The following is a 27227-nucleotide window of genomic DNA, read 5'->3' as shown; positions in this document are numbered from 1 at the left end:
CCGCCGCCGCCGCCGCCGCCGCCGTGCCCAGCGCGGGGCCAGCGGCAGCCGGCGGCCGTGGGGCTCCCGCCGCCGCCGCGCCATGGGCCGCTTCCCCGCCGCCGCCGCTGCCATGGCGGCCGCCTTCCTCAGCCCCAGCCTCGCCTTCAGCTCCCACTTCGACCCCGGTAAGTGCCGCAGCCCCGGGGCTGGCGGACCCGCGCCCCGAGCCTCCCCCGGTGCTCCGCCGTGTGCCCGGCTCAGCCCCGCGCCGCTGCCCTCCCGGTGCACCGGGAACGAGCATCCCCGCACCGCGCTGCACCGCGAGCGGAGCATCCCCGCGCCCTCATCACCGGGAATGTCACTGTACGGGCTCTGACAGCCGGACCCGACCCGGTGTGGCGGTGTGACCCCTCGGTGTGGCCGTGGGACATCCCAGTGTGGCAGTGTGACCCCTCGGTGTGGCCGTGTGACCCCTCGGTGTGGCCGTGGGACAACCCGGTGTGGTGCTGGGACACCCCGGTGTGGCGGGGGGACACCCCGGTGTGGCCGTGTGACATCCCGGTGTGGCGGGGAGACATTCGGTGCGGCGGGGGAGCAGCCGGTGTGGCGGTGCGGTGGGATCGCTGCCGCAGCCGGGCGGCATTTTGTTCCGCGGGCTGGAGCGCGGAGGAATCCCGGGGCTGCGCTGCCTCTGAAGGCATCTCCGGGCTTGGAACGGAATAATAACAACAGGGAGGATGGTGATGGTGAGAGGGAGGAAGACGGAGCGGGGGCTGAGCCCCGCGGCGCCGGGGAGCGGGGGGCTGAGGGTCCCCGCGGGGCTGGGGGACCGGCGGGGCTCGGTGGGTGCCGGGGCTCGGTGGGCAGCGGCGTTTCGGGGCGCAGCCGTTATGTAAGCGCCGTGTTCCGGCCGCGGCGCAGCTGCAGGAAGATGCTGCAGCCGCGGAGCAGCGCGGGGCTGGCGACTGCGGTGCGTGTTCGGGGCTGCGGCCGCCGCAGCCGCCCCTCGCCGCCGCCCCCGCCGCCGCCTCGTGTCCCTCCCGGTGCGGGGCTGGCACCGCGCGGGCACCGGGACCCCGAGCGGGAGCGTCCGGCGGGCGCTCGGCTCCGGCCCTTTGTTTACCAGCCCGGGATAACGCTGCTCGGTGCCGCCGCTCCCGGCACGGCGGAGGCGGCGGAGCGGTGCCCGTGCCGGGCGCGGCGGTGCCGGAGGCTCCGGCTGTCGGTGCTGGGCTCCCGCTTCCCTCCCCGCCGCCTTCCCGGTCCCTCCTTCCTCCGCCGCTCCGCTCCCCCGGCTGCGCACGGTCGGAATCCGTGGGGGGATTTGGAAATGAGCCGCACCAGGACTCACCGAGCGGGGACTTTGTCCCCAGCCGCTCGTTATTTGCTTCTGAAATCTCATTATTTACATCCAAAATGCGGCAGTGCCGGGACGGAGCCGTTTGCCAGGCTCAGCCCTCGAGGAGATTTTGCTTTGGTTTTTGGTGTGGCCCCGCTCCACGCGAACCCTGCCGGCCCGGGGGCTCTCAAGGCAGGTTTGGTTTCAAAAGCCTCATCCCTGTTTCCATCGCTGCCTGTGCTGCGCTGCCAGGCCCAGGGCTCGGCGCTGCCGTGCAGCTGCCACCCACCAGCACCGGGAGAGGAATTGAAGGGGGAACAAACCAGATTCTGGATTTCACGGCTTTGTGGATTTGGTCCATGTGGCAGCAGCTCCTGCCTGTGTGCCAGCCGGGCTCCCTGGGGGGGGCTCGTGCCAGCGAGGAACTGGGGGCAGCAGTTTGTAGGGCACGTTGGCACCTCAGCTGGGACAGGACAGGAGAGGCCCTGGTGCTGCTGAGGGGAGCATCTCCTTCCTCCTGGTCCTGCATTCCCTGGAAATGCACGGTTGGAAGCTGGGCCGTAGGTGACCTGGTGGCATGGGACAGTGACAGCAGTGTCAGCTGGGGCGGAGGTGCCACAGGATGTGCAGGATGTGCCAGTGGAGCTGCTCCTGTTCCAGCCTCACCTGCTGGATTTGGCTTCTCCCAGCATCTGTGTCAGGGATGTCAGCGTCAGCTCTGCCAGGGATTCATTCCCTTCCAGGCTCTGGGGGCTCTGGGGGCTCTGGGGGCTCTGGGGGAGGGCCCCAGCCCTGCAGCCTCGTGGTTCCCATCTCTCTTCACCCATTCCCAGGCCAGGCCTGGAGATGGTCCTGCATGGAGCACTGGAGCCACCAGTGGGGCACGACCCAGCCCTGCCTGCCCCAACGTGCCCCCCACATCTCCCGGGCTTCCAGGGGCAAATGGGTGCCCACTCCCTGCCCTGGGGAGTCGAGGAACAGGGAGGGCAAGGGCTCCCCCCAGCCCTGTGTTTTTGGGTCCACCTGGCACCTGCTGCCATGCAGTGCCTCAGTGACACTCAGTGACAGCAGCATGGTGAGTGTTGGTGCTCTGTGTCCTCCAGCTGCTCCTGGCACAAGGATGGGAAAGGACTTGGGGGATTGTGGTGGCAAAGGGGCCATAGCAGGCAGAAGGACCCTGGCAACCCAAACCAGGGCCATGCACGCTCTGGCACCAACTGGGCCATACAAGGGAAGGTTCTGTCAGGGCTGGACACACCGAGGGGATTTGGGGCAGGGCAGCGGGAGCTCCTTGGCTGGGAGGTGACAGTGGTGGCAGCACTGTGCCCATTGTCCTGTCTTGCCACATGTTTCCCACTGGGGGATGGCACTCTGGGCTGGAGGGCAGCAGGGGCTGGGCACACAGCCAGGAGGTGACTCCCAGTGCCCACAGGGATGCCAGGGGCAGGCAGAGAGGGGTGGCATGTGGCAAACCCCCTGTCCTGGCACAGGGAATGGCACTGGCACAGCACAACAGGGCAGCCAGGCCCCACCTGGCTCAGTGAGGGGACAGAGCCAGGATCCTGTTCCCTGAGGGTGCCACTTTGCTCCCCCTTCCTCCCCTCCCTCCCTCCTGCCCCACGCACACGCGGGTGTGTTCTGGAACGCTGACACCGATCCCTGTCAAGGCCAATTAGCAGAAATTAACATGCCGGGGTTGAAAGGGCCCCGCGCCGCCGGGGGCAGCGGGGCTGTGACTCACGGGCTCCCTGCCCGGCACTCCCAGCCCTGCTGGGACACCCTGTGCCAGGGCAGCCCGCAGCTCTGCCCTCCCTGGCACCATCCTCCCGGCCAGAGCAGGGCTGCGGTGCCCCTGAGCCAAGCCTTGGCACCCGGGGACAGCTGGGCGTGTGGGGCAGCAGTGGCACTGCCAGCGTGGTGCCAGGTGGGGGTTCACACCCAGCAGGGCTCTGTGTTCAGTGCCTGTAGCCAGGCAGCATCCCAGGTTTTGCCTTGGTGTGACGTCACCTCCTCGCCATCCCACTGCTGGGCTGGAAAATCCCAGGATTTGGGTCAGAGGGGCACTTGGGCTGCTCTGGTGCCATGGCTGAGCCTGTTCCCACCCTGTGCTGCTGCACTGATCCGGCAAGTGACCAGGGGCTGGGGGCACTGCCCGGGGTGGTGGCACAGGGGGATCCAGGGGTGGTGGCACAGTGGGATCCAGGGATGGTGGCATAGTGGGACACAGGGATGGTGGCACTGTGGGATCCAGGGATGGTGGCATAGTGGGAGCCAGGGGTGGGTGGCACTGTGGCATGGTGGGATCCAGGGGTGGTGGCACTGTGGGATGGTGGCACTGTGGCACGGTGGCCCAGTAGGATCCAGGGGTGTTGGGATGCAGGATCATGGTCCTGGCCATGCACTGCTGCCACTTCAGGGTTCCAGACGTTCTCCTGCCCCAGCAAGTGGCCCCTCACATCCCCGGTGGGAATTTGGAGTGGGCTGAGCCGGAGGGACCCCAGGGGCCGTGTCACAGGGCTGGAGGGTGACATGGCTGGCCCGGAGAGGAGCTGCTCTGTGCTGACTCAGCGTGCCCACTGGCAGGAAAATCAATGTCCTGGGGGCATTAATCCCCCTGACAGCCCGGGAAGCACCATCGGAGCACGGCACAGCCGTCTCAGGGCTGCCACTGCCATCATTGCCATAGGCCAAGCTCCGAGGGCCGGCCCAGGCCCTGATGGCCGGGGACACTGAGGGGACACGGAGCATCCTGGGATGCTCCAGAGCTGGCACCGGGCTCCTGGTGGAGCTCAGCACCGGCCAAGGGACAGTGAGTACGTGGGGATTGTGGATTTGGGAGGGCTGAGCACTGGAGGAATGGGAATTTCCTAGGATTTCCCACAGAGCCACTGTCCCACAGCCCAGACTGTTGGGGGGATCCTGTTCCCTACCCCTTCCCCTGTGCCAGCCGTGCCCATGTCCTCCCTGCAGCCTGGTGCCAGCAGCGGGGTTAACGCCGTTTGTTTTAATTACTGGAGCGAAGGAAAATTCCAGTGTGGGCAAACGCAGTAAGTGGAACAGCTCTGCCCTGGCTGGCAGGGCACCCACCAGCTGCCAGGCTCCTGTCCCAGCTGTGCCAGGGTGTCCTGCTGCCAGGCCACCATGTCAGCCACCATTTTCACCTTTCCAAACTAGCTCTGTGGTTGTGTGCTGCCCACCCTCAGCCATCCCTGTGGGGAAGGAGGGGTTTTCCAGCCGCCCTGGTCTGTGTGTTCCCGTGCCTGCAGGTGATTTGGGCACCATAGACTGACTCGAGGGTGGACGTGGGGCAGGGAGGTGCCAGGCCCTCCCCAGCTCCGTGTCCTGAGCATCCTCGATGCCGAGCCCCGCTCGGGGCTGGGGCACTGGGATCTGGGCCCTGCTGGGGGACAGAGCCAGACCCTGAGCCCGGGTTCCTTCCTGTGCCAGGGGACACCCTCAGCCCCCAGCCTCCCCCTGCTCGGGCCGTGCTCCGGAGCCAGAGCTGCTCGTTTCATAACGGCGCCGAGCGAGCGTTTGGGATATAAATAGGGCGCCCCTCTTGCGCTGCCGCTCCCGCTGTTACGTAAAGGCTCTGGGCTCTGCGAGCCTCGGCGGGCAGGGGCCATGTGCCTGGCACTGCCCTGGTACTGCCCTGGTACTGCCCCAGTACTGCCCAGGTACTGCCCCAGTACTGCCCAGGCACTGCCCCAGTACTGCCCTGGCACTGTCCCTGGTACTGCCCCGGTACTGCCCTGGTACTGCCCTGGTACTGCCCCTGGCACTGTCCCCGGTACTGCCCCGGTACTGCCCAGGTACTGCCCTGGCACTGTCCCTGGTACTGCCCCGGTACTGCCCTGGTACTGCCCAGGTACTGCCCTGGCACTGTCCCTGGTACTGCCCCTGGCACTCTCCCCGGTACTGCCCCGGTACTGCCCCAGTGCTGTCCCTGGCACTGTCCCCGGTACTGCCCCGGTACTGCCCCCGGTACTGCCCTGGCACTGTCCTGGCACTGTCCCCGGTACTGCCCTGGCACTGTCCTGGCACTGTCCCCGGTACTGCCCCGGTACTGCCCCTGGTACTGCCCCCAGCACGGGGATCCCGGGCTCCACGGTGTGGGATGGGCTGCACAGCACTCACTGAGAACAACAAGCTCAGTTTAAAGAATCAATTTGAGCTTGCTCTGCATGCCTTTTACAATATTCTTTTTTTTATTATTACAATATATTATTATAGTACTAATAATTCTACAATAGACTATATATTATATATAAAAATACAATATATGTAACTCCATGTATAATTCTATATATAATTCCATACACAATTATAATATCCTATATATAATAATATATTATGACTATATATTATTATTATAGACAATATTATTATAATTACATTATAATAATTATATTATCATAATAATATTAGTATTATTTTCTGTGGAAACAGAGGGAATTGTTGGCTCTTGGCTCTGCATCAGGGCGGGCTTTGATGGAGGAACTTGATTTTATGTCCCTAATCAGGCTGACACGCGTGGTGTGTGCACAGCAACGCCAGAGCCCGGCCTGTCCCTAGCACAATCCTTGTTTTTATTTCGTTGCTTCAGAAAATGATGGATGATTTTCTGTTATTTTCCACCTATTTATTTTTTGCTGCTGTTTCAGCCCTAGATGGTAAAAGCAGAATGAAAGGGCAGAATCAATCCTTTTGGTGAAATACGCCACGCTAAGAGATACAGAAGGAGAAGGGATTAGCCAGGCGTGCCTGGAATTCACAATTAACTGATCTATTAATCACCAGAGAGGCTGCTCCAATAGCTCTGGCTCTTCCTGGTGGGAAAGGTCTCCAGCAATGGGGATAAAGGGTGCTGCTCCCTGCTCCTGCTTTTGGGGAGGGGGTGCCTGGATCCCACAGCAGCCCAGCAGAGCAGGCTCTGGGTACCACAGTGAGGGGTGCCAGGATCCTGGGGGCTCCTGAGCAGCCCAGGGGAGGATGCTGTGGGCACCAGCTCCGTGCCAGGCTCCTGGCTGGCACCGTGGTTACTGCCAGCCCCAACCCTGCTCCATGGCTGCTCCCATGGCAGGGGCTTCCAGGCTCGGGGCTGTAGCTCAGGGTGGTTCCTGCTGGTGCCTCCAGTTTCCCCTGGAGCTGCTCAGGCCCCAGGCCCAGCCTGTGCTCACACTCCAAACGGCAGCGGGGGGTGAGCAGAGCGTGTCCTGTGGGCTGTGAAATTGCTTCCCTGGAAGTGCCCATGGGCACAGGGATTAATGAGCGATGCCAGGGAGAGTGGATGGGGCTGGGATGGGAACGAGCCCACAGGCGGAGGGGCTGAGGGACGTGAGTGTTTGATCCTGCCCAAATCCCATCTCAATCCTGCCCCAGTCCTGCCCTGCTACCTGTCCAAATCCTGCCCCAATCCTGCCCCAATCCTGCGTTGCTTCCTACCCATATCCTGCCCTTCTCCCTGCCCAAATCCCACCTTGCCCAGCAGGATCTGGCATGTTTCCAGGCTGGAATCCGCGGTGGGAAGCCAGAGGGAAGGGGGGATCTATGGACCATGCCCTCAAGGCGCCAGAGCATCCATCCCCTCCTGGCTGACCCTGCGAGCCCTCCCAGGGCAGCTGGGAACCACCGGTGGGGAAACTGAGGCACAGGCTGCCTTGCGGTAGGTGCTGCGGCGAGGGGCGCGGTGGGAGCGGGGTCGGGGCGTGCCGTGCCCGGAGCCCGGGGCAGTGCCGGGCCGGGAGCCCCGAGCTGCCGCCGGCTCTGCGGGAGCCCCGGCTCGGCCCTTCCGCACACGTCAGCCCCGCTGGCCGGGCGGGCTCCGCCGGCACCGCCGGGATCGCCGGGCGGCCGCAGCATCGCCCCGCCGGCCGCCGGAGGAGCGGGGCCCCGGCCGGCCCGCGGCTGCCCCGGGGCCGTGAGTCAGCAGCGGCGGCGGGAGGGCGGCACCGGGACACCCCGGGCTCTGCCCGGCCCCGCTCGGAGCCGCGCCGGGGCCGCGACCTGCGCTGGGTGGGCGATGCAACAGGCGGGGGGACAGCGCGGGCGGGGCTGCGCCGGCCGCGGGTGCGCCGTGCCTTCCGTGGGGTGGGAGGGCGACTGCAGCACCCCACTGCACCCCGCTGCACCCCACTGCACCCCACTGTACCCTCCTGCATCCCACTGCACCCCATTGCACCCCGCTGCAACCCACTGCACCCCATTGCACCCCGCTGCAACCCACTGCACCTCACTGCATCCCACTGCACCCCACTGTACCCTCCTGCATCCCACTGCACCTCACTGCATCCCACTGCACCCCATTGTACCCCACTGCACCCCACTGCATCCGGCATCCCCCCTCTTCCCCTGTGTCCCTTTGCCAGGGCTGGGGGTGAGGCTGGGCGGGTGTCCCTGGAGCTGTGGCCTGTCTGCTGCCACCAGCCCCTGGCCACCAGCCCCAGCAGTCCCTGCAGCCCCCAGGAGTCCCCTGCTGTGGGGCTGGCCCGGTGACGGTGGCTGATCCCTGGCTCGGGGATCACTGGGTGGAGGGGCTGCGAGTGACGCCGCAATTCTGGGGGATGCACGGGGCACCCCTGTGGTGAGGAAGGCCAGAGGAGAGCATGGCTTCGGTGCCAGGGGAGGGCATGGCTTCGGTGCCAGGGGAACCTCACTCCTGCTGGCAGAGTGGGAGGCAGAGCCTGGGAATGGAGGGCAGGACGTGCTGGGGGCCCTGGTTTCTCTTGAGGGCCCTGGGGTACTTCAGGCTGTGCTCAGCCAGCCCTGTGCCCCAGTGTCCCTTGTGCCCTGGTGTCCCTTGTGCCCTGGTGTCCCTCGTGCCCTGGTGTCCCTCATGTCCTGGTGCTCCCAGCGCTCCAGCATCTGCTGCTGCAGGTGCACCTGACCTGGATTTGGGATAATTTGGCATCTGAGATGGTGCCACACTTCCCATCCCCGTTGCTGTGGGTACAGGGAGGGAAGGTGCCAGTGGGCCATGGCAGTGGTGGTGCCCCTGCCCAGTCTGGGCTGGTCACGGCTCCCAGGTATGTGATTGTGCAGGTGAGGAAACTGAGGCAGGACCATCTGGATCTCACTGGCCAATTGTCCTCCCTGGGAACCTCCAGTTCCCGAGCTGAGGGGCAGCTCAGCTGACGGTGCCCTCGGACGGGCTCCCGTCCCCGTGCTCTGCTCCCCGTTGCCGTTCAAAGGCTCTTTTCAGTGAGTCATTTTCTCTCTTGCTGTCCCACTATCCAGGGAAAATGGTGACGTTGGCGGTACAAAGTGTGTTCACCATGGAAACCAGCTGGAAGGGGGGGCACGCCGCCCCCCGCTCCTCCCAGGTTCGGCTTTGCATCCCGAGCCTTGGAAGATGGCTCTGGAGCTCCTTCCCTGCTCCCTGGCATGGCCGGGCTGTGCCAAGGCCCGCGGGAGCCAGGGTGCCCTGTGCCCACCCTGCGTGGTGCCGGGCAGTGCCCGGGGACAGTGGGTGCTGGCAGTGCCCACCGGGGCAGCAGAACCTTCCCCAGCCCTGGTGCCCTTCAGGTGCCAGTCTCAAGGACACAGGGGAGCCTGAGCTCTGGAGCAGGGCAGCGTGGCCGGGGCACAGGGACAGGGACGCTCTGTGGGCCACGTGCTGGAGCCACGTGTGTGCCACGAGCATCCCCGGCAGGGGCTTGGTGAGCAGGGAGGGAGCATGGCACCGGTGGGGTCTGTGCCAGGCTCCTGGCTGGGCACAGGGCACCGATCACAGCCGGGCACCGCGGGGCTCTGGGGGTCTCTGGTGCCCGGCTCCACTGGCAGTGCCACGACCTTCCGGCTGCTCCCACCACAAGGGCACCGGTTGTTTGGGCAGGCTCCGGGCAGAATAGTAATGTGGCAGCTGCAGCTGGCAGTGGGGCCTGCTGGGGATGGGCAGCTGTGACACGGCCACCTCCACTGCCACTGTGGCCACTGTGTGCCCTGCCACCCCACAGAACACCGCACAGCTGGAGTGGGGGGGCAGGTGCTGGGATTTGTGGTGTGCTGGTGCCCAGAGGATGCGGTGCCCAGCCAGTACAGCCATGTCCCTTCCCCATGCCCTGTGAGCCCTCCCCAGTGCCCAGAGGATGCGGTGCCCAGGCAGTGCAGCCGTGTCCCTTCCCTGTGCCCCATGAACCCTCCCTGGTGCCCCCAGCCCTGACCACCTCGTGTCCCCACAGACGGCACCCCCCTTAGTGAGCTCTCCTGGTCCTCCTCGCTGGCTGTTGTGGCCGTTTCCTTCTCGGGGCTCTTCACCTTCATCTTCCTCATGTTGGCCTGTCTGTGCTGCAAGAAGGGGGACATTGGCTTCAAGGTGAGCTGAGGGGCCGGGAGGGGTTCCCAGGCCGGGGTGGGGGGTTCTAACCAGGGACCCAGTGAGGGATGGAGGTGTCTGGAGGTTCCTGGTGCAGAGTTCTCTGCCCCAGTGCCAGGGCTGGATGTGTCCTGGCTCAGGACAGCAGCGCTTGGAGGGAGGGGTTCAGCCCCTCGCTGCCTGCCGGGGCTGCGGGGCTCAGCACAGTGGGGTTGCATCCTGGATCCCAGCCCCACAGAGCGTGGATCTGTGGGATTCAGGATCCTTGGGGTCGCATCCTGGATCCCAGCCCCACAGAGCGTGGATCTGTGGGATTCAGGATCCTTGGGGTTGCATCCTGGATCCCAGCCCCACAGAGCGTGGATCTGTGGGATTCAGGATCCTTGGGGTTGCATCCTGGATCCCAGCCCCACAGAGCGTGGATCTGGGGGATTCAGGACCCTTGGGGTCACATCCTGGATCCCAGCCCCACAGAGCGTGGATCTGTGGGATTCAGGATCCTTGGGGTCGCATCCTGACCCATCCATGCTCCCGGCTCCGTGCGGGGCCAGGCCACGGCACGGTTAAGGGCCCGGTCCCCCCCGCACGCCCCCGAGGGTGGGAGGCACCCTGACCTCACAGGCACAGAATGTGCCGAGAAAACGCTTTTTCCCTAATTGCTGGGATTTTTGTGGAGGCTTGAGGCGCCCGCGGCGGGAGGGGGTCAGGCTGGGGGGGACACGCCGGGTGTTGTGTACCGTCCCACACCGCCGGAGCACCTCGCCGTGCCGGGGGGGGACAGTGACCCCCTGGTGCCCCCGCACTCGTATTTATGTGCGAGCGGCCGCGCCGGTGTCCGCGCATGGCCCGCGGTGGCACACGGCACACGGTGCGGTGCCGGCAGCGCCATGAGGCACAGCCTGGCACGGAGAGATGCTCACCGTGTCCTACCTGCTCGCCCGGGCGGCTTTTGGGAGCCGAGGGCTGCCGGGGTGGCACAGACAGGTAATGGGATGGCCGGTGGGGAGGGTTGTGTGCAGGGAGGGGGGGATTTAATGAGCCTGTTGGGGCAGAGGGGTGTGCAGGGCACCAGAGCAGTGGGGAGCCCATGGGGTCATTGTCTCTGCTCACTGTGTCACCCCCCCCGCACCCTGAACCAGGAGTTTGAGAACACCGAGGGGGATGACTACGTGACAGAGCTGTCGGCCCAGGGCTCGCCTGCTCCCCAGCATGGCCCCGAGGTCTACGTGCTGCCCCTCACCAAGGTGTCCCTGCCCATGGCCAAGCAGCCGGGGCGCTCAGGTAAGCCAGGGTGGGGCAGGCCCCCTGCATGCTGTGGTTGAGGTCTGTCATCACTGGGCAGAGTGATGTGGGGATGCTGGGTGTCCCCTGCGGTGGAGGGACAGATCCAGGGGAGCCCTGGCAAGGGACAGGCAGCCGAGGTCCCTGGGGAGCGCTGCCGGGTCCCCCTGTGCCAGGGTCCCTTGTCCCTCTTGCGTGTCCCAGCCCAGGGGACGGGGCAGGGGCGGGACAGGACACGGCCACCCCGAACAGTGACATCCACGAGCCCTGGTCCCGTGTAAACAAGGCCCTGAGTGGGAGAGGAATGTGGGGGGCGCCTGGTTGTGCCCCCTCCCACCCCGTGTCACTCCCTGCCCAAAGAATGGCCACAGAGGGGAGGGCAGAAAGGACCAACAATGGCCCCATTGCTGCCTGCCCTTGGCACGGGCTCCCGAGGGGCCGGACTGTGCCGGGGGGGCTGGGAAGGGGCTAAATGCCAGCGCTGTGCCGGGCTCAGCTCTGCACACCCTGCGGAGGAGAGGGGCAGGGAGCCAGCTCGGCTGCCATCCTGCTCGGGGACACTGATACCCCACATCCCCTGATCGTGGGAGGATGCCCGGAGATGAGGATGCCTGGGATGCAGGATTCCTGGGGATGGATGCTCCGGAGCATCCTGGGGTGGCAGAGGCCCTGGCACCGGGTGGCACGGTGAGGACAGCAGGGCTTGGCTGGGACTGGTGGGGAGCACAGGCAGGGGGACAGGGGGACGTGTGGGCAGGGGGACAGGGGGATGTGTGGGCAGGGGGACACGCGGGCAGCTGGATGGGCTCTGTTACAGTGCAGCTCCTCAAGTCGGCGGACCTGGGGCGGCAGAGCCTGCTGTACCTGAAGGAGATCGGCCATGGCTGGTTCGGCAAGGTGAGCCTGGAACAGGGACCCCTGGACCCCCCACCCTGCTGGGATGTGGGGCCCTGGCTGTGCCAGGGGGGTTTGGGCTGTGGATGGAGGGATGAGCCTGTCCCTCACCCCAGGTGTTCCTGGGGGAGGTGAACTCGGGCATCAGCAGCACCCAGGTGGTGGTGAAGGAGCTGAAGGCGAGTGCCAGTGTGCAGGACCAGATGCAGTTCCTGGAAGAAGCGCAGCCCTACAGGTACCTCTGGGGTCACTCCACAGTGCTGGGAGTGGGGATGCTGTGCCATGGGGGCAGATCCACCCCGTGCCGCCTTCAGCTGCTGGGCAGAGCCGTGGCTGCCCCTCGCTCTGGGGCAGCACAGTTCTGTGGGGCCACAGCCATCCATGGGGCAGCAGTGAGGTCATGGGCAGAGCTGGGCCAAGCGGGGGGGGCACGGGGCTGCTCCTGCCCCAGCCCAGCTGAACAAATGTCCCTTTGTGACACATCCCGGGCGCTGGGACGTGCTGGTACCCGCTCCCGGCAGCCCCTGGGGTGCAGGCAGGACGATGGCTCCTGGGGCACTGCTGCCATCCCCCTGGCACAGGAAGGGCAGTGGTGCACAAACACCCCCGTTGCTGTGCCCACGCAGAGCCCTCCAGCACACCAACCTGCTGCAGTGCCTGGCCCAGTGCGCCGAGGTCACCCCGTACCTGCTGGTGATGGAGTTCTGCCCGCTGGTGAGTCCCTGTGCCCGCTGCCCGTGGTGCCCCCCTGGGTGCCAGGCACGGAAGGTGACAGTGGCACTGCCTGCAGGGTGACCTCAAGGGGTACCTGCGGAGCTGCCGGGGGGCCGAGGCCATGACCCCGGACCTGCTGACCCTGCAGAGGATGGCGTGCGAGGTGGCCTGCGGCGTCCTGCACCTGCACAGGAACAACTACATCCACAGGTAGGCTGTGCTGCCTTCTGGGGGAGCTGGGGAGGGGTCTGCACGGGGGTCCCCAAGGTGCCAGTGCTCCTGCCCCACCACTGCTCCTCCTGCCCAACAATATCCTGGTGCTGAGTGAGTTGCAGACGGAGACTCCAGCATCAGTGATTTTGTTGAGGAGGGGGCGCGCTGCCGTCGGGGGCCATCGGAGTGTCCCCACCCGAGCCTGGCTCTGCAGGTGGGTCCCCACGAGGGTGCTCGAGCTGTGGGAGGGGGACGCGGGACTCCCAGCTGTGCTGGAGAGGGATTCCCTTAGGGCAGCCCAGCCTCGGTGGCCCTGTCTGTGCCCGGCTGCACGACCCGCCCAGTGCCGGAGCAGCCGCCCGGGTGCCCGGCCCCGTGCCAGGGCTCACGTTGCCCGGGAACAGGCGCCTTCTGCTTGGCTCGGCGTGTGACGGATGGACGGACGGACAGCGGCGCAGCTGGGGCCGCGCAGGCATTCCTGCTGTGCACTGAGAGCCGCGTTACGGGCACGCCCGGAGCCGGGCGGGGAACGGCCCCGCCGCCGCACGGCCGCCCCAGCCGGGTCCCCGGTGCGTGCCCGCCGAGCTCTCGGTGCCGGTGACAGCTCCGGCTTTGCTTGGCAGCGACCTGGCCCTGCGGAACTGCCTCCTCACCGCCGACCTCACCGTGAAGATCGGGGACTACGGGCTCTCGCACTGCAAGTACAAAGTAAGGCTGGTTGGAGGGAGGAGGGGGCTGGGGCTGCGCGCTGGGATCCCGCGGGACCCCCCCGTACCCACCCTGGCACAGACCTGATGAGCCTTCCCCCACATGCCCTCTCCCCAATGGTGTCGGGGCACCCCTGTGTTTGCTGGGGTGCAGGGGGGTTCAGACCACCCTGTGAGGGACCCTTAGTGCCACCCGGTGTGCCCGGCACCCACCCAGTGGGGTGACACTGCCTGGGCTGGTCCAGACGTGCCCCTCTGCCAGGCACAGGACCCTGCAGGCAGCTGCCAGCCCAGCCTGGGGTTGCCCACTCGTCCATTTGTGTCCCTGTCCTGCTCCAGTTTGCCCACAGCTCCTGCAGAGCTGGGATTGCCAAACTGGGGGTCTGGAGGGACTCAGGTGGGGGAGCAGAGGGGCAGAGAGGGGAAGGAGGGGAGGCAACAAGGGACAGTAGGTGCCAGGAGCAGAGCAGGACAGTCTGGGGGCAGATGTGGGGGAACAAGGGGCACAGGGGGCAGATGTGGGGGAACAAGAGGCACGGGGGGCAGCGACGCAGGTTGGGGAGGCCGGGGGTGGCAGCGTGGCCGGTCCCTGACGCCATGGATTGACGTTCTCTTCTCGTACTGACCCTGCACACTTGGCAGGATGACTACTTCGTGACGGCCGACCAGCTGTGGGTGCCGCTGCGCTGGATCGCGCCCGAGCTCATCGACGAGGTGCACGGCAACCTGCTCGTGGTGGACCAGACCAAGGCCAGCAACGTCTGGTGAGCGGCTCTGGAGGGCATGGGGAGCTGCAGCCTCACGGGGTGCATCGGGGTGGTTTTGGGGCCGGCGGAGGGGGCGGGACAGGGGTCTCCCTGCACCCCCAGCACGGTGCCGTGCCCGCAGGTCGCTGGGCGTCACCATCTGGGAGCTGTTTGAGCTGGGCAGCCAGCCCTACGACCACTACTCCGACCGCCAAGTGCTGGCCTACGCCATCAAGGAGCAGCAGCTGAAGCTGCCCAAGCCCCAGCTGAAGCTGTCGCTGTCGGAGCGCTGGTGAGGAGCCCGAGGTGCCCCCTTCCCCTGCCCCGCGGCACGGGCGGGGGCCGGGCTGACGCTGGCCGCTCCCCACGGCAGGTACGAGGTGATGCAGTTCTGCTGGCTGCAGCCCGAGCAGCGCCCCACGGCCGAGGAGGTGCACCTGCTGCTGTCCTACCTGTGCGCCAAGGGAGCCACGGAGGCCGAGGAGGACTTCGAGAAACGCTGGAATTCCATGAAGCCAAACGGCAGCGCCAGCGGCAGCCACCACGGTCCCGAGCTCTCGTCCTTCCCGCTGCTGGAGCAGTTCTCTGCCGACGGGTTCCCCTCAGACGGGGACGACATCCTCACCGTCATGGAGACCAGCCACGGCCTCAACTTCGAGTACAAGTGGGAGCACACCAAGACCGAGCACTTCCAGGCACCGCTGGGGTCCCTGAGCCCCAGCAGCGCCGCCCGCTACCACGACCTCTATTACCCGGCCACGACGGCGGGGCTCAGCCTGGGGGTGTCCCCGTCCTGCTACGAGTGCAAGGCGTCGGGCTGCCCCGGGGTGCCGGCGCCCGGCGTGGTGCCCATCCTGGGCGCCCACAGCCCCTCTCTGGGCAGCGAGTACTACATCCGCATCGAGGGCCCCGGCGAGGGCAGCGCCGAGCTGGACTACGCCATGTGCACCTACAGCCCGGCGGGCGAGCGGGGCGCCCCGCGGGCCCCGGCCTGCTGGAGAGCGCAGGGCGGCCGCAGCGGCGGCGCCTACGACTCGGACTCGGGCAGCCCCACGGTGTCCCTGAGCATGGAGCCGTTGCTGGGCCACGCGCCCGCGGCCGAAGGCTCCTGGGAGTGCGCAGAGTATTACCCGTACCCCTGCCCCGGGCCGGAGCCGCGGGGCTACGAGCCGTCCCCCAGCCACGGGGCCGAGGGGTACCTGCTGGAGGAGGAGCCCCCCCAGCCGGGCAGCCAGGACTGGCCTGTCCCCGCCTTCCAGCCCGGGGTCTTTGCCGACCCGCTGGGGGTCTCGCCGTCGGGGAACTGCGCCTACAGCCCCCCGGGGTACGGGGGCACGGCGGGCCCGAGCGGGGCCCCTCCGGACTGCGTGGCGCTGGAGCTGGGCGAGGAGAGCCCCCCCAGCGCCCCCCAGGCGGCCGGTGCCAGCCCCCCGCCTCAGCGGCACCCGTGGGCCTCCAACAGCTCCTCCAACAACAACATCGGCGGCGGCAGCCCCCGCGAGCCCCCGGCCGGCGACAGCTGGTGCTACCGCCGCATGATCACCTTCCGCGGGCTCATGGCCAAGCCGCTGGGCACTGTGCCCCGCGGGCAGCCCCAGCTCGGGGGGTCCCCGCCGGGACACGACTTCCTCCGCCCGCGGCAGGATCAGCCCCCCGCCATGGCCGGCGGCTCCTCCTCCCCGTGCCGCTCGCCCTCCCCGCGGCGGCAGGCCTGGCACGGCCGTGACTCATCACCCTGCGGCCCCGCGCAGCCCGGCACGCTGGCGGAGAGCCCCGCCGCGCCCTGGGGCCCCGTCGCGGCCCCGCCACCTGCGCCGGGGGCCCCGCGCGATGCCCACCCTGAGGAGAGCCCGGCCGGGGGCAGTCCTGCCCGCAGCCCGCCGGCCCCCGCCGCCGCCGCCGCGGGGCCGGGCGAGGCCGCTCCCCCCACGGCTGGCACGGCCGCCCCGAGCCCCGGCCAGCCCGGCGCGGACGGCGCCCAGCCCGCAGAGGAGCCCGCCCAGGCGCCCGCCGAGGCCGTGGCCGAGAGCGGCGCCTGTGCCGCCAGCGACGCCGACCGGACGCCGGACAAGACCTTCTCCAGCAGCAGCTTCCCCAGCGTGGACGAGGGCAGCGACGAGGACACGGCCGAGCTGACCTCCGGCGTCTTCACCGACTTCTCCGGGGAGTTCACGGAGCGGGCGGAGGCGGCCCCGGCGCTCAGGTCCCTGCAGAAGCAGGTGGGGACGCCGGACTCGCTGGAGTCGCTGGACATCCCCTCCACCGCCAGCTCCTGCGAGGTGCTCAGCCCCGGCGCCTTCGTGCCCGCCGGCCAGGCCCGGGCCCTCGACAGCGGCTACGACACCGAGAACAACGAGTCCCCCGAGTTCGTCCTCAAGGAGCCCCACGAGCCCCGAGAGCCCGAGGCCTTCAGCCAGCTGGGGAAGCCGCCCCCGGGGCTGCCGGGGGGCGAGGGCGAGGCTGCGGCCCCCGAAACGCGGCTGCCCAGCGGCCCGGGCGCCGAGGCTCCCGGCCTGGCCGAGAAGAGCCCCTACCGCGACTCTGCCTATTTCTCCGATTGCGACGCCGAGGCCGAGCGCGGCCACACGGACGAGGGGGACAGCGATGGGTCCCGCACGCCGGAGGCAGAGGACGGTCCCCGCTCCCCTTTGCAGGACACAGGGCGAGGAGAGGACCCGCTGCACCCGCCGGGGGCACCCGGCAGCCCCCCGGCCGCGCCTGGCGTCGCGGTGGCGATGCCCACGTCGGCGGCGGTGGCTTTGGAGGGGGACTGGGTGGCGACTGGGGCCGGGAGCTCACCGGAGCAGGTGCCTGGCACCGAGCAGAGCCCCGCTGGCACGGGGCTGGTGCCGGGCAGCCCCCCGCGCCCTGACACAGACACCTGTCCGCCGGGCTCTGTGACCCCCAAGATTTTCCTCTTGACCCCGGTGCCAGTGAGCCCTGGGGAGCCATCAGCTCTTGGAGGGACCTGCGTGTCCGAGGACGTCCCTGGACTTGGGGGGGCCACAGTGGGGGACAAACAGACTGTGACCCCCGCGCTGGGGCTTGGGGAGCGGGGGCTGCCCCTGGAGGGGCCTGGGGTGGGTGATGCGCCGGGGGGTCCCAGCACGCTGCTCCCCGGGGGTGAATCACCACCGGGTCTCTCCCCGGCCCCGGCTGCCCCCGAGCGCCGCGAGGAGCCAGAGGAGGAGGAGGAGGACACGGAAGACAGCGACGAGTCGGATGAGGAGCTGCGCTGCTACAACATCCAGGAGCAGAGCGAGGAGAGCGAGGAGGAGCCGGCGGCCGTGCCCATCGTGGTGGCCGAGAGCCAGAGCGGCCGGAACCTGCGCAGCCTCCTCAAGATGCCCAGCCTGCTGTCCGAGTCCTTCTGCGAGGACCTGGAGCGCAAGAAAAAGGCTGTGTCCTTCTACGACGATGTGACCATCTACCTCTTCGACCAGGTGGGTGCCCTGGGGGACAGAGCCAGGTACTGGGCACGGCTCCGTGCCATTTTGGTGGTGGGAGCCATCTACAGCCGAGCCCCCGGTGAGGTTCCTTCCTGCTGTTTCTCCATCCTCAGGAAAGCCCCACGCGGGAGCTGGCTGAGCAGAGCTTCCCGGAGCCCACCCTGCCTTCGGGGCAGCCCCCCTCGCCTTCGGGGCAGCCCCCTGCCAGTGGCAGCCCCCCCAGCCCCACGGACAGGCTCGGAGCCTCCGACGACTCTTCGGACGGCAACGCCTCGGAAGAGAGTAAGAGACCAGGAGCTCATGGGGTGGATTGTGGGGTGGTGAGAGGGCAGCAGTTATGGGATCATGGGGAGGCAGTTATAGGATCATGGGGACAGCGGTTATGGCATGATGGAGGGCCATTTATGAGGTGATGGGGTTAGAGATTATGGGGCTCACAGTGGGCTCAGCCCCCTCACTTTGTATCCCAGGCGGTGGCTTCGAGTGGGACGACGACTTCCCGCTGATGCCAGTGAAGCAGTCCCTGGTGGCCTCGCTGCCGGGGACGCCAGAGGAGCCCCCCGCGGCCGTGGTGCCACCGCAGAAACAGGTGCTGCCCATCCAGTTCTCCCGGTTCACGGTCTCACCTGCCCCGGTGTCCCGGTTCTCCATCACCCATGTCTCCGACTCGGACATGGACTCCATAGGAGGTGAGTTCCCCTTGGGATGCTGCTCCGTGGGTGCCCAGAGCAGCCGTGTCCCGGTGCCAGCCACACTGTGAGCCCTGTCCCTGCACCCCGTGGGGACGGTCACCCCCACAAAGGGCTGGATGTCCCACGGGGGTCCGGGACCCTCTCATGGCTCTCTCTGCTCGTTGCAGGCAGCAGCGAAGACGGTGACCGGGAGTGAGCCGGCCGGGACGCAGCCGGCATTGCCCTGGCACCGGGGCGGCGCGGGGGCCGCCCATGGGCTCCCAGACCCCGCTGGGCAGTTCAGTTTTTAGGCAGATTTTATCGCGAGGAACTCGTTTGCTGCTTCGAGTGGGAGCGGGGCCGGCGCGGCCCCCGCGGGGCCAGGCGGTGGGTGACGGTGACGCCGAGCGCGCGTGCGGGTGGCTGTGAGCGTGCGTGTAAAATAGACACTTATATATATATATATACATATATATATATAAATTATAGCGTTTCAAGGGTAGTGCCCTGACCTTGCTAACATTTGCCGAGTGTCCTCCCCAGTGAAGTTCCCCCTTGGCTTCTTGCCCACATGTGCTCCCCGAGGCAGTTTGTCCCCCACACCCTTTCTCCCCCGGGCTGTCCCCTCCCTGTGCCCTGTGCTCAGTCTTGCACCTTGTGGCAGCTTGGCTGTCCCACAGCGGCCCCACAGCTGCCCCACGGCTGCCCCAGAGGCACTCCACGACATTCCTGACCCAGGGGCCGCTGGCTGCTGCCACTCTGGATGTCACTCCCCGTGCCAGGGGTGTCACCGGCTGCCTAGAGCGATCCCCATGGCTTTGGAGCTCCCCTCCCTTGGTTTGCAGGGATCAGTCCCAGCTGGGGATCCCTGAGGACTGCTGGGACTCTTGCCCATTGTAGTGAGGAGCAACACGTGGAGGGCTGGTTGTGGAGGGAGTATTCCCCACCGGGACCCGCCAACCTGACTATTTTTGTATTTAAACAAAATTATTAAAAACCCTAACCCCAACCCCACCCCAAAACCAAAACTTGCTGTTGACTGAACCCACATTGACGCGATTTTAAGTTATTGCTGCCAAAGAGACTTATTGGGGAGGGGGGGGAGGGGGGCGCGCTCGTGGTTCTTTGTTCTGTTTTGGGTTTTGTTTGTTTGTTTGTTTCTTTGTTTTGTTTTTTTTTTTTTTTTTTTTTATTCATTCGAGGCTTAGGATAATTGTGCAATTCCAGCTTCCGGAAGGAAATAGAAGTAAGTGGAGCTGAGTGAAACCTTGAATTCAGGGCTGGTTCCTTTTGGGGTCTATAGACCAAACCCTGAGGTGAGAAATGTCCCCCCTGAGCCCCTGCCCCTGTCCTGGCTCCTGTGTAGGGGGATGAGGGCACACAAGTGTCCCTGTGCAGGGACACTGCACAGACAGCACCCATGTGGGGTGGGGCTGGTGCCAGGGGTTCTGCTCCATGCCACAGGGTGGTCCCACCCTGGGCTGGACACAGCTCTGGCACCAGGGCCCGTGGGATGAAGCTGTCCCCACCCCAGCCTGGCACCGGTGCTGGCAGAGGTGTCCCATACCCACCCTCCCTTCTCCCATGGCCAGCCCAGCCCAGCTGTATCCCAGCTGGAGTGCCCTCAGTGCTCAGGAGGCTCTTGTGGGGCCAGGGGCTGTTCCCCACTCCAGGAGCCTGGGGGACCCCAGCTTCAGCCCCAGGGTGGCCATGCCACCCCATACCCCCACTGCTGGTTCCTCCCCCCTCCTAAGCAATGAGTGCTTATTTAAGTGTTTTATTTAAGCCCCCACCTGGCCTGTATCCCCCCCACCCCAATTGTCCCAAGCTTTTTCCTTATCCCTTACAACAGGAGCCCACCCCCTGCCCTGACCAGGGTGCAGCACTCAGGGCTGCAGGACTGGGGTGCTCCTGGGATTTCCTTCCCACAGCACCCACCCTCCTACCCCCTGATCCCCCCTTCCCTGCACCCCCAGCACTGGGGGGGTTTGCTCAGCCCCTGGCACCCAGGGGTGCTGGCCCAGCCCCACCCCACACCCCGGGTTTGGTCTATGGCGCCGCAGGTCCCGGCCCCAGAGAGAGGATGAGGACAGAGCTGTGGCTTGGGTAACTTTTTTAATAGAAAGGCTCTTCTTACATGGTCTATTTTCTCAATACGGGTCATAATTGCTGTATTTTTTATCAGTGCTGATTTCCATACAGCTCCCAGCATGTGTGTCAAATCTCATCGGGCCAATAATAAAGTTTTTAAAATATCTTAAGCCGTTTCCTGCCCCGATCATTGCCCAGCACCCAGGATGGAGGCAGCTCGGGAGGGTCCCAGCCACGCTCCAGGGCCAGGCAGGAGCCTCTGGCCTGGGAAAACGCTGCGGGCGGGAGGGCTGGGGGAGATTGAATTGCTCATAAATTACTTTTTCTCATAAAAAATTATTTCAGGTTACATCTTACAGGTGCCACCGAGCCAGGAGGTGCAGCGAAGCCCCCGGGGGCTGGCTGGAGCCAGGGTGGCAGCTTGGGGGGCCCAGGGGACAGCCCCTGGCACGGGGGTGGAAGAGGACACCGCAGTGGCCGAGGGGAGCCCAGGCCTGTCCCCACCCCGGGCTGTGACCCCCAGCCCTCTCCCACCCACTGCCCCAGCCCCCAGCAGAGCCCTTTCCCTCACCCCTGCCCCATCCGCCCCCCAGCCATCTGCTCCAGCCCTGGGAGAGGAAGAGGAGGCACATCATGGAGCTGGGAGCCCTTGTGCAGAGCTGGAGCCTGGGCAGTCACAGGTGAAGCTGTTTTCCTGCAGTGGAGCTGGAGAAACCCATCAGAGGGGACACAGGAGAGATGAGCCACCACGTCCGACTGGGACCGAGCCCCGTGGGCCGGGGACACTCCGTGCCCTCCCCAGTGCCCAGCCAAGCACCCCCTGCCCGGGCTGTGGGCGCCAGGACATGCTGCACCAGTGATCAGAGAGTGCAAAAGGACAGATACAACGGAAAAAGCAAAAACTCTGTTCGGGTTCGAGCCCTCAGCCATGGGAGACACAGTTCCTGCCTGGAAACCTCTTCTCCCTGTTTGTGGAGCAAGGATGTGACCCTGGTCACTCAGGAGCTGCGGGAAGGGCTGTGGGAGCCACCTTGCTCGTGGGCACCCCCAGCAGTAAGCTTAGCAAGTGTGTGTGTATATATATTTATATATATTTATCTCTATCTCTCTCTCATGCAGCCCTACGAATAGAGGAAGAGCAAACAGCCAAGCAAGAGGTCCGGATGGGAGCTCCTGTCTGCAGGGAGCAGGGGCACCCCAAGGCTCACTCCCACACTGCCCTGCCTCCAGCAGTGGTTTTTTCCTAGCTTATATTTTACAGCAGTACCGTAATTCCCTACAGCACCCCGAGCCCTGGCACAGCAGGAGCTCTGGGAGCGGAGCTGACCCTGTCCCAGCGGGGGCTGCAGTGCTGGCACCCCCTGCCCTGTCCCAGCCTGGGCCATGGCGTGGGCACCGGGGTCTGGTGGGAGCCTGGGAGCTGCCTGTGCCACCCACCGTGCCTTGGCTTGCCCAGGGTGTCCTGCCTGGCCTGGGGGTCCCTCTCGTCTGGGCAGGGGGACCGTGCCCTCTCTGCCTTGCTGCCCCCTGAGCACCGTGAGCCCACGGAGAGTTGTTCTCCAGCTGAGCTCATTTCCCCACCCACAGCAAGCTGCTGCTGGGCCTGGGAGCCAGCCCAGCTCTGGGACACGCTGCCCTGACTCCGGGAAGTGCCACCACACTCAGCACAGGCAGGGGACAGGTGACACGGCAGCGCTGTGACCCCCTGCCACCGAGGGAGGCTAGAGAAGAGAGAACTAGGGCACTAGCTTGAGCCTTTGGCTTTCAAAGCAGCAGGATTAATAAATTCCGCCTAGAAATGGAGTCCTGGGAAGCTGGACATGCAGCAGCGAGGAGGAGGAGGAGGAGGATGAGGAGGATGAGGAGGATGAGGAGGTGGCGAGTGCCACGCGGTGCCAGCGCTCCCGGATCAGCTGATGAGCGGGGCCGAGCGGTCGTTTGTCACCGTTGGCTTCAGCTGGACGTTGGCAAAGGGGTTCCTGTGGAGGAAGAGGAAGAGGAAGGAAGAGTTAACAGGGTGTGGAGGCCTGGAGAGGACAGGGCACCGGCACAGCGAGCGAGACTGGCGAGACCCCAGAACCAGCAGCGTTTGGAGAGGGCTTAAACTGGAAAAGCTCTGCCTTGTGGAGCCCCCAGCCCAGCTGCCCCACTCCCTGAGCTGCCCCCAATCCTCAGCTGTCCCCACTCCCTGAGCTGCCCCCACAACTCTGCTCCTCTCCCAGCTAAGCCATGGTCAGAGATGAGCCAAGCCCAGCTGCAGGGGGACGTTCTCCTACCTCGCTCTCCTCCAGCCTAGAGCTGGGGATGCCAGGGGGGCCAGGGCTGATGAAGCTGCTCCAGCCTCCTCCAAGGCTGGATTCCAACAGTTCCCACAGGTGGGAGCGCTGTGGGATCACCCAGCCCTGGAGCAGGGGGTTATGGCTTCACTGCTGGCCAAGGGCAGAGCTGGCAGCTCCCTGCAGAGCCCTTGTGCTGCCTCTGGGGAAGTTAATATCCAAGAGGAAGAGTGTGGGAGACTAAGGACAGCTGGATGAGCTTGTCAGAGTCCAGAGCCCAGACTGGCTGACCTTGGGTTTCACCTACCTGGGGTGTCCCCAGCACCCTCCTGCTGCCATCGTCAACCTGGCCAGGACAGGGTGCAAGGATTCCCTTGGCATGGGGAGCATCCTTACCCCTTCTCCAGGAGGGCCCCTCTGTCCTCTCCCAGCAGGAGTTAATTCCCAGGGGGTGTGGGCAGCTCTGGGGTCCCTCTGGCTGCCTGGGGAGCCACCAAGCACCCCCTGGCCTCCCTGCAGCCCCTCTGTCTCATCTGCCCACTGCCCCCAGCCCTCCCCAGGAGCCACACAATCCTTCTGTGCCCAGTGGGAGCAATGGCCACAGCTCCCCATGCCAGGTCCCACAGCTGGGCCTCGGCTGGACACCCACCGTGGGGGCACAGCCCTGCTGCCCCTGAGGGGGGTTCAGGTAAAGTGCTGTGGTTACCATGTGCACCTGCACCGAGCAGCTTTGGGATGTCCCCAGAAGCTTTGGGATGTCCCCAACCATCTCCCAGAGCAGAAGGAAGATGCTGGGACCTGCGCCCCTCTGGGACAGGGTCTCACTGTCAGCCCCAGGCCCCATCTCTGCCATCCCTCAGCTCTCCACATTCGCTTTTTCTTTCCTTAAAAGATAAATGACTTTTGCTTAAAAATAGGGTAATTAATTTCACACCTAATTAATGCAGCTGCTTAGATCACTTTCCCTCCCAAGATGCCAAAATAGATTCTAGGACTGGAGGGAGAGGAAAAGTTGCTTTGATGAGTCACCCGGGGCCCATTTAACTCTTTCTGTACTGGCTGAGAAGAGCCACTGGGATGGAGCCCGCAGCTCCAGGGAAAGCAGCTCATGGATCAAAGAGAAACGGGGAAGGAGCTCTCCAGGCTCTGCAGTGCCAGCGAGGAGGAGGCTCTCGACTCCTGGGAAGGCTCCTGCATCCCATCCCTGGGGCCAGGACCAGGAGCCTCCTGGGACAAGTCTACAACAAAAAAAGCTGCTCAAAAAACCTGCGGTTAGTGCGGGCAGGGCTGGGGCCGGCGGACACCTACAACCAAAGAGCCGGTTACGGGCAGAGGGGGCAGAGCAGCTCAGCATCCCGGCAAGCGCAGCAGCCACGGCAGCGGGGCGAGCAGCACAGGCAGCCGGGGAGCCCCGGAGCTCGGGGACAAGCGGTGGTGACGCAGGGAGGGGACGGCGAGGCGGGAAGCAGAGCGGTGGCACCGTCCCCGCGCAGCCCCGCGGCCTCACCCGCTGCCCAGCGCACCCAGGGCTCAGCCCCGCGACGCCGTCACTTACTAACTACGGGCAGGGCCACCTCAAAACCTGGCCACTTCAACATCGGGGCTGCAAGGGAAACAGAAGGCAGGTTGGAGGACGCCGGGACGCTTGATGGGAACAGAAGGTCGTGGTTAAGGAGAGACTTAAGGCCACGAGCCGGCCGGTGGCCCGAGAGCCCGCTGGCCACCCCGCACGCAGCGCCGGCAGGCAGAGGAAACAGGAGGAAAAAGAAGAAAAAGGAGGAAAAGTGGTGTTTATTGAGTCGCTGGTGCTGTGAGGAGGGGAAGGAAGGGCACGGCCAGCTGGAGCTGTGGGAGTGCGGCGGCCGGGCACGGCGGGGGCTGCGGAAGGGAGGGGGCGGCTTCCTTCCCCCCTCTGTGCCGGCCACCGCCGCTTTCCCAGCGCCGGGAAAGCGCAGCCGGAGCCTTGGCATGCGGGAGCAGGGGCAGCATCACCCCTGGGATGCTCAGCGAGGGGGAGCCGGCTCTAAAGCAGCTGTCGCTGCTCCCGCTCAGCGAAGCTGTTTAGTGCCAGCAGGGCTGAGCGCGCACAGGCAGCGTCCCCAGGGACGGAGCGGGGAACAAAAACACGGCCTGGGAACGCGTGGTGGGCGATGCGGGCGGTGAGGGCAGCACGCAGGCACGGCAGCCGAAAAAGACACCGAGGCCCAGCTCAATGCAATAAATAAAACTTTTATTCAAACAATAACTCAGTACAGGGCACAATTCTCTCTGGCTTTTAAAAAAAGGTTTTTCAGCACTTTACAATCTCCACACAGGCTTTGCTAGGCTGGGTTTGTGTTTTTTGTGGTTTGTTTTTTTCCTCCTCTACATTCAGTCATTCATCGTGAAATATCCTGGGTTAAAAATCCTTAGCAAAATTCGGACATCAATGCAGGAGGGGCTCAGAACAGTGTGCCCGGAGGCGAGGAGATAACCCAAAAACTGGTCCGGGGGGTGGGGGGGGAGGTCTATTGCCAGCAATGTCCCAGTAAACAGGCAATGTCAGAGGTCTTAAAAATCACATCAGAAAAAAGCGTGAACAGCTTTGCAGTGGAGACGGCCACGGGCACTGGGAGGGCTACGGCCGGGCTAGTGTGGAGCGGGACCCCCAGAGCGGGCTGGGAGCCCCCCGGGCACTGCCGGGCCTGCCTCGCTCCAGCCTGGCTTGGGCACGCGAGCAGCCCTCGGAGCCCCAGCCCTAGCGTGAGGTAACAATACCTTGCTACAAAAAATATATATATATATATATTTATAAAACAACCAGGAGTAACCCTTCCGGGGGGGTTCCCACAGCTGGCGGGACCCCAGCCCAGAAGCAGCCCTTTCCCCGGGGCGGGAGCTCTGTGCCATCCGCTTCTCCCAAGGGATGGAAGCGGATCGGGCCCAGGGGGAGGCGCGGGGACGCTGCCCCCCCTCCGGGAATGGCATCCCGGGCGCGGGCATCCCGGATGCTCAGTAACAGTACGGACACCAGAGGCCATGCATATGTGATCCAGTCTGGGAGTTTGGTCCAGGCTCGTGCGGGGCGGCCGGCGCGGCCCCTGGGGGGGACAGTGCATCGCTAACATCACACGGGAGGACAAACACCGGGTCCCACTAAGTGACAACTGCGCCCGGGCTGTGAGCACAGACCTGGCGGCAGTTTCTGCTCCAAAAAGGCTTCAGAAACAAGGGCACTGTGAACACCGGGGAGGGGTGAGAAGCACCATGGTTTCCTTGAAGATCACAAGAGTTTCAAATCCAAAAGAAGTAGAGAAAGAGAAACGAAAGGGAAGGAAAAAAAAAGGGGGGGGAAAAGAAGCAGAAAGCTCTTCCAAGCAGCAAGGGGCCGCTGCGAGCCCAGGTGTCCTCACACCGTTGATACCAAACTGCCACTGCCGCTGCGGAACAAAGCACAGAGATGCCAGAGTGGCCGCGGGGCAGCACCGAGCTCACGGCACCGCGGGCGGGACCCTGCACGGCCACGGGCTCCACCCAGCCCCAGGAGCTCCACAGGGCAGCTCCGAGGCACAGGGGATGGATGGAGAAGGTGCTGGGGAAAGGCCCGGGAGCCTGGGCTCTCCGTGGCTTCCCTATCCAGGCGTGAGCCAGGAGGAGGGTGGGAGACGCGACTCTCTGGAGGAGCACGAGCTTGGGGAGACCAGGCTGGCCCTGGGACCTGCCCCCCCTGCGTCCCCCCATCTCACAGATGAGACCTGGCCCCACCCCAGCCACTGCCAGTCCCCGGGGAGCCCATGCAGGGACCCCTGTGGGGACACAGCCCCACGGCTTCGCCCACAGCCAACACCAACAGTTCGCAGGGAATGTGACAGCAAGGTGACATCTTACCTGTTGACGGACCTCGTCCCGTAGTCATCGAGACCCTGTGGGGAGGAGAGGAGGAAGCACAGTGAGGGACCTGTGGGCTGTTTGCTCAGGTGCCACTGGAGGGTCACACGGACAAACCAAAGTGCATCAGGACCCAGGGCCGAGAGCTGATGCATTTGGAGAGGAAAAGGAGGTATGGAGATGATTGGAGTGGGATTCAGACAGCAGGGAGTGAAGCTCCACCACTCCCTGGAGGATTTATCTGGCCAGACATGGAAAAGCGACTGCTGGGAGAGCCCTGCTCTGCTCTGCCCAGCCCCTGTGAGGAACAGAGCTCTGGCTGCTGCTGAGACTGTTGGAAAGGGGCTGCACGACTGAGAGACACCAGTGAAATGTTCTGTGGAAAGAGGGGTTGCCTGTATTCACTCCCACCAGAAACCCACAGGGTTTTGGACCATTTTCTCCTTTGGCCGGTGCTGAGCAGGCTTTGCAGGGAGGGACTGAGGGACAGGTGGGGATCAGGCCTGGAGAACATCCCTCAGGGACATCCCTCCTTGAGCTAGGGCCTGCCCTGGGATACAACAGGAGCAGCTCTGCTCTCCATGACAAACATGGAGAAAGCTCCAGGAAAGAGGGGGAGTCTCTGGCCTCTGAGCTGGCCATGCACCAACAACCAGAGACCCACATTCCCACCTTCCCAGGAA

The 27227-nt window shown here is 65.1% G+C and overlaps 2 protein-coding genes across 8 annotated transcripts in view; one reads left to right on the top strand and one right to left on the bottom strand.

Moving 5' to 3' along the window:
• The first annotated feature begins 36 nt into the window (after positions 1 to 36).
• AATK (apoptosis associated tyrosine kinase) lies at positions 37 to 19477 on the top strand. Of its 2 annotated transcripts, XM_066565812.1 has the most exons (14): positions 37 to 167; positions 9502 to 9635; positions 10775 to 10916; positions 11734 to 11813; positions 11927 to 12045; positions 12437 to 12524; positions 12601 to 12734; positions 13361 to 13445; positions 14087 to 14208; positions 14333 to 14482; positions 14564 to 17633; positions 17753 to 17921; positions 18110 to 18328; positions 18499 to 19477. In XM_066565812.1, the coding sequence occupies exons 1-14, from the start codon at positions 83 to 85 to the stop codon at positions 18525 to 18527; spliced, it is 4626 nt and encodes a 1541-aa protein (XP_066421909.1). In that variant the 5' UTR covers positions 37 to 82; the 3' UTR covers positions 18528 to 19477. The 2 variants fall into 2 exon arrangements, with proteins under 2 accessions (XP_066421909.1, XP_066421910.1); XM_066565813.1 differs by lacking the exons at positions 37 to 167; positions 9502 to 9635; positions 10775 to 10916 and adding an exon at positions 11451 to 11603 and having other exon boundaries at positions 11739 to 11813.
• Positions 19478 to 20406: 929 nt separating this feature from the next.
• BAIAP2 (BAR/IMD domain containing adaptor protein 2) overlaps positions 20407 to 27227 on the bottom strand; it is a 46680-nt gene continuing 39859 nt past the window's right edge. For 3 of the 6 annotated variants that reach the window (XM_066565835.1, XM_066565829.1, XM_066565832.1), the window contains 2 exons: positions 26545 to 26579; positions 20407 to 22380 (listed from right to left, as the gene is read on the bottom strand). In XM_066565835.1, the coding sequence (XP_066421932.1) occupies positions 22311 to 22380; positions 26545 to 26579 (105 nt within the window). In that variant the 3' untranslated portion in view covers positions 20407 to 22310. Of the gene's footprint in view, positions 22381 to 24232; positions 24281 to 25957; positions 26097 to 26544; positions 26580 to 27227 lie in introns of those variants that run through there. The other 3 variants (XM_066565830.1, XM_066565834.1, XM_066565831.1) reach the window with 2 other exon arrangements.

Source organism: Molothrus aeneus, chromosome 26, assembly GCF_037042795.1.
Source record: "Molothrus aeneus isolate 106 chromosome 26, BPBGC_Maene_1.0, whole genome shotgun sequence".
In the NCBI taxonomy this organism is placed as follows: Eukaryota; Metazoa; Chordata; class Aves; order Passeriformes; family Icteridae; genus Molothrus; species Molothrus aeneus.
This window is presented reverse-complemented; position numbering and strand designations above follow the sequence as displayed.

Coding starts and splice junctions, on each gene's coding strand:
- AATK (XM_066565812.1), top strand. CDS start 83: ATGGGCCGCTTCCCCGCCGCCGCCGCTGCCATGGCGGCCGCCTTCCTC. Junction 9,636..10,774: donor AGGGGGACATTGGCTTCAAG/GTGAGCTGAGGG, acceptor ACCCTGAACCAG/GAGTTTGAGAACACCGAGGG. Junction 12,046..12,436: donor GAAGAAGCGCAGCCCTACAG/GTACCTCTGGGG, acceptor GTGCCCACGCAG/AGCCCTCCAGCACACCAACC.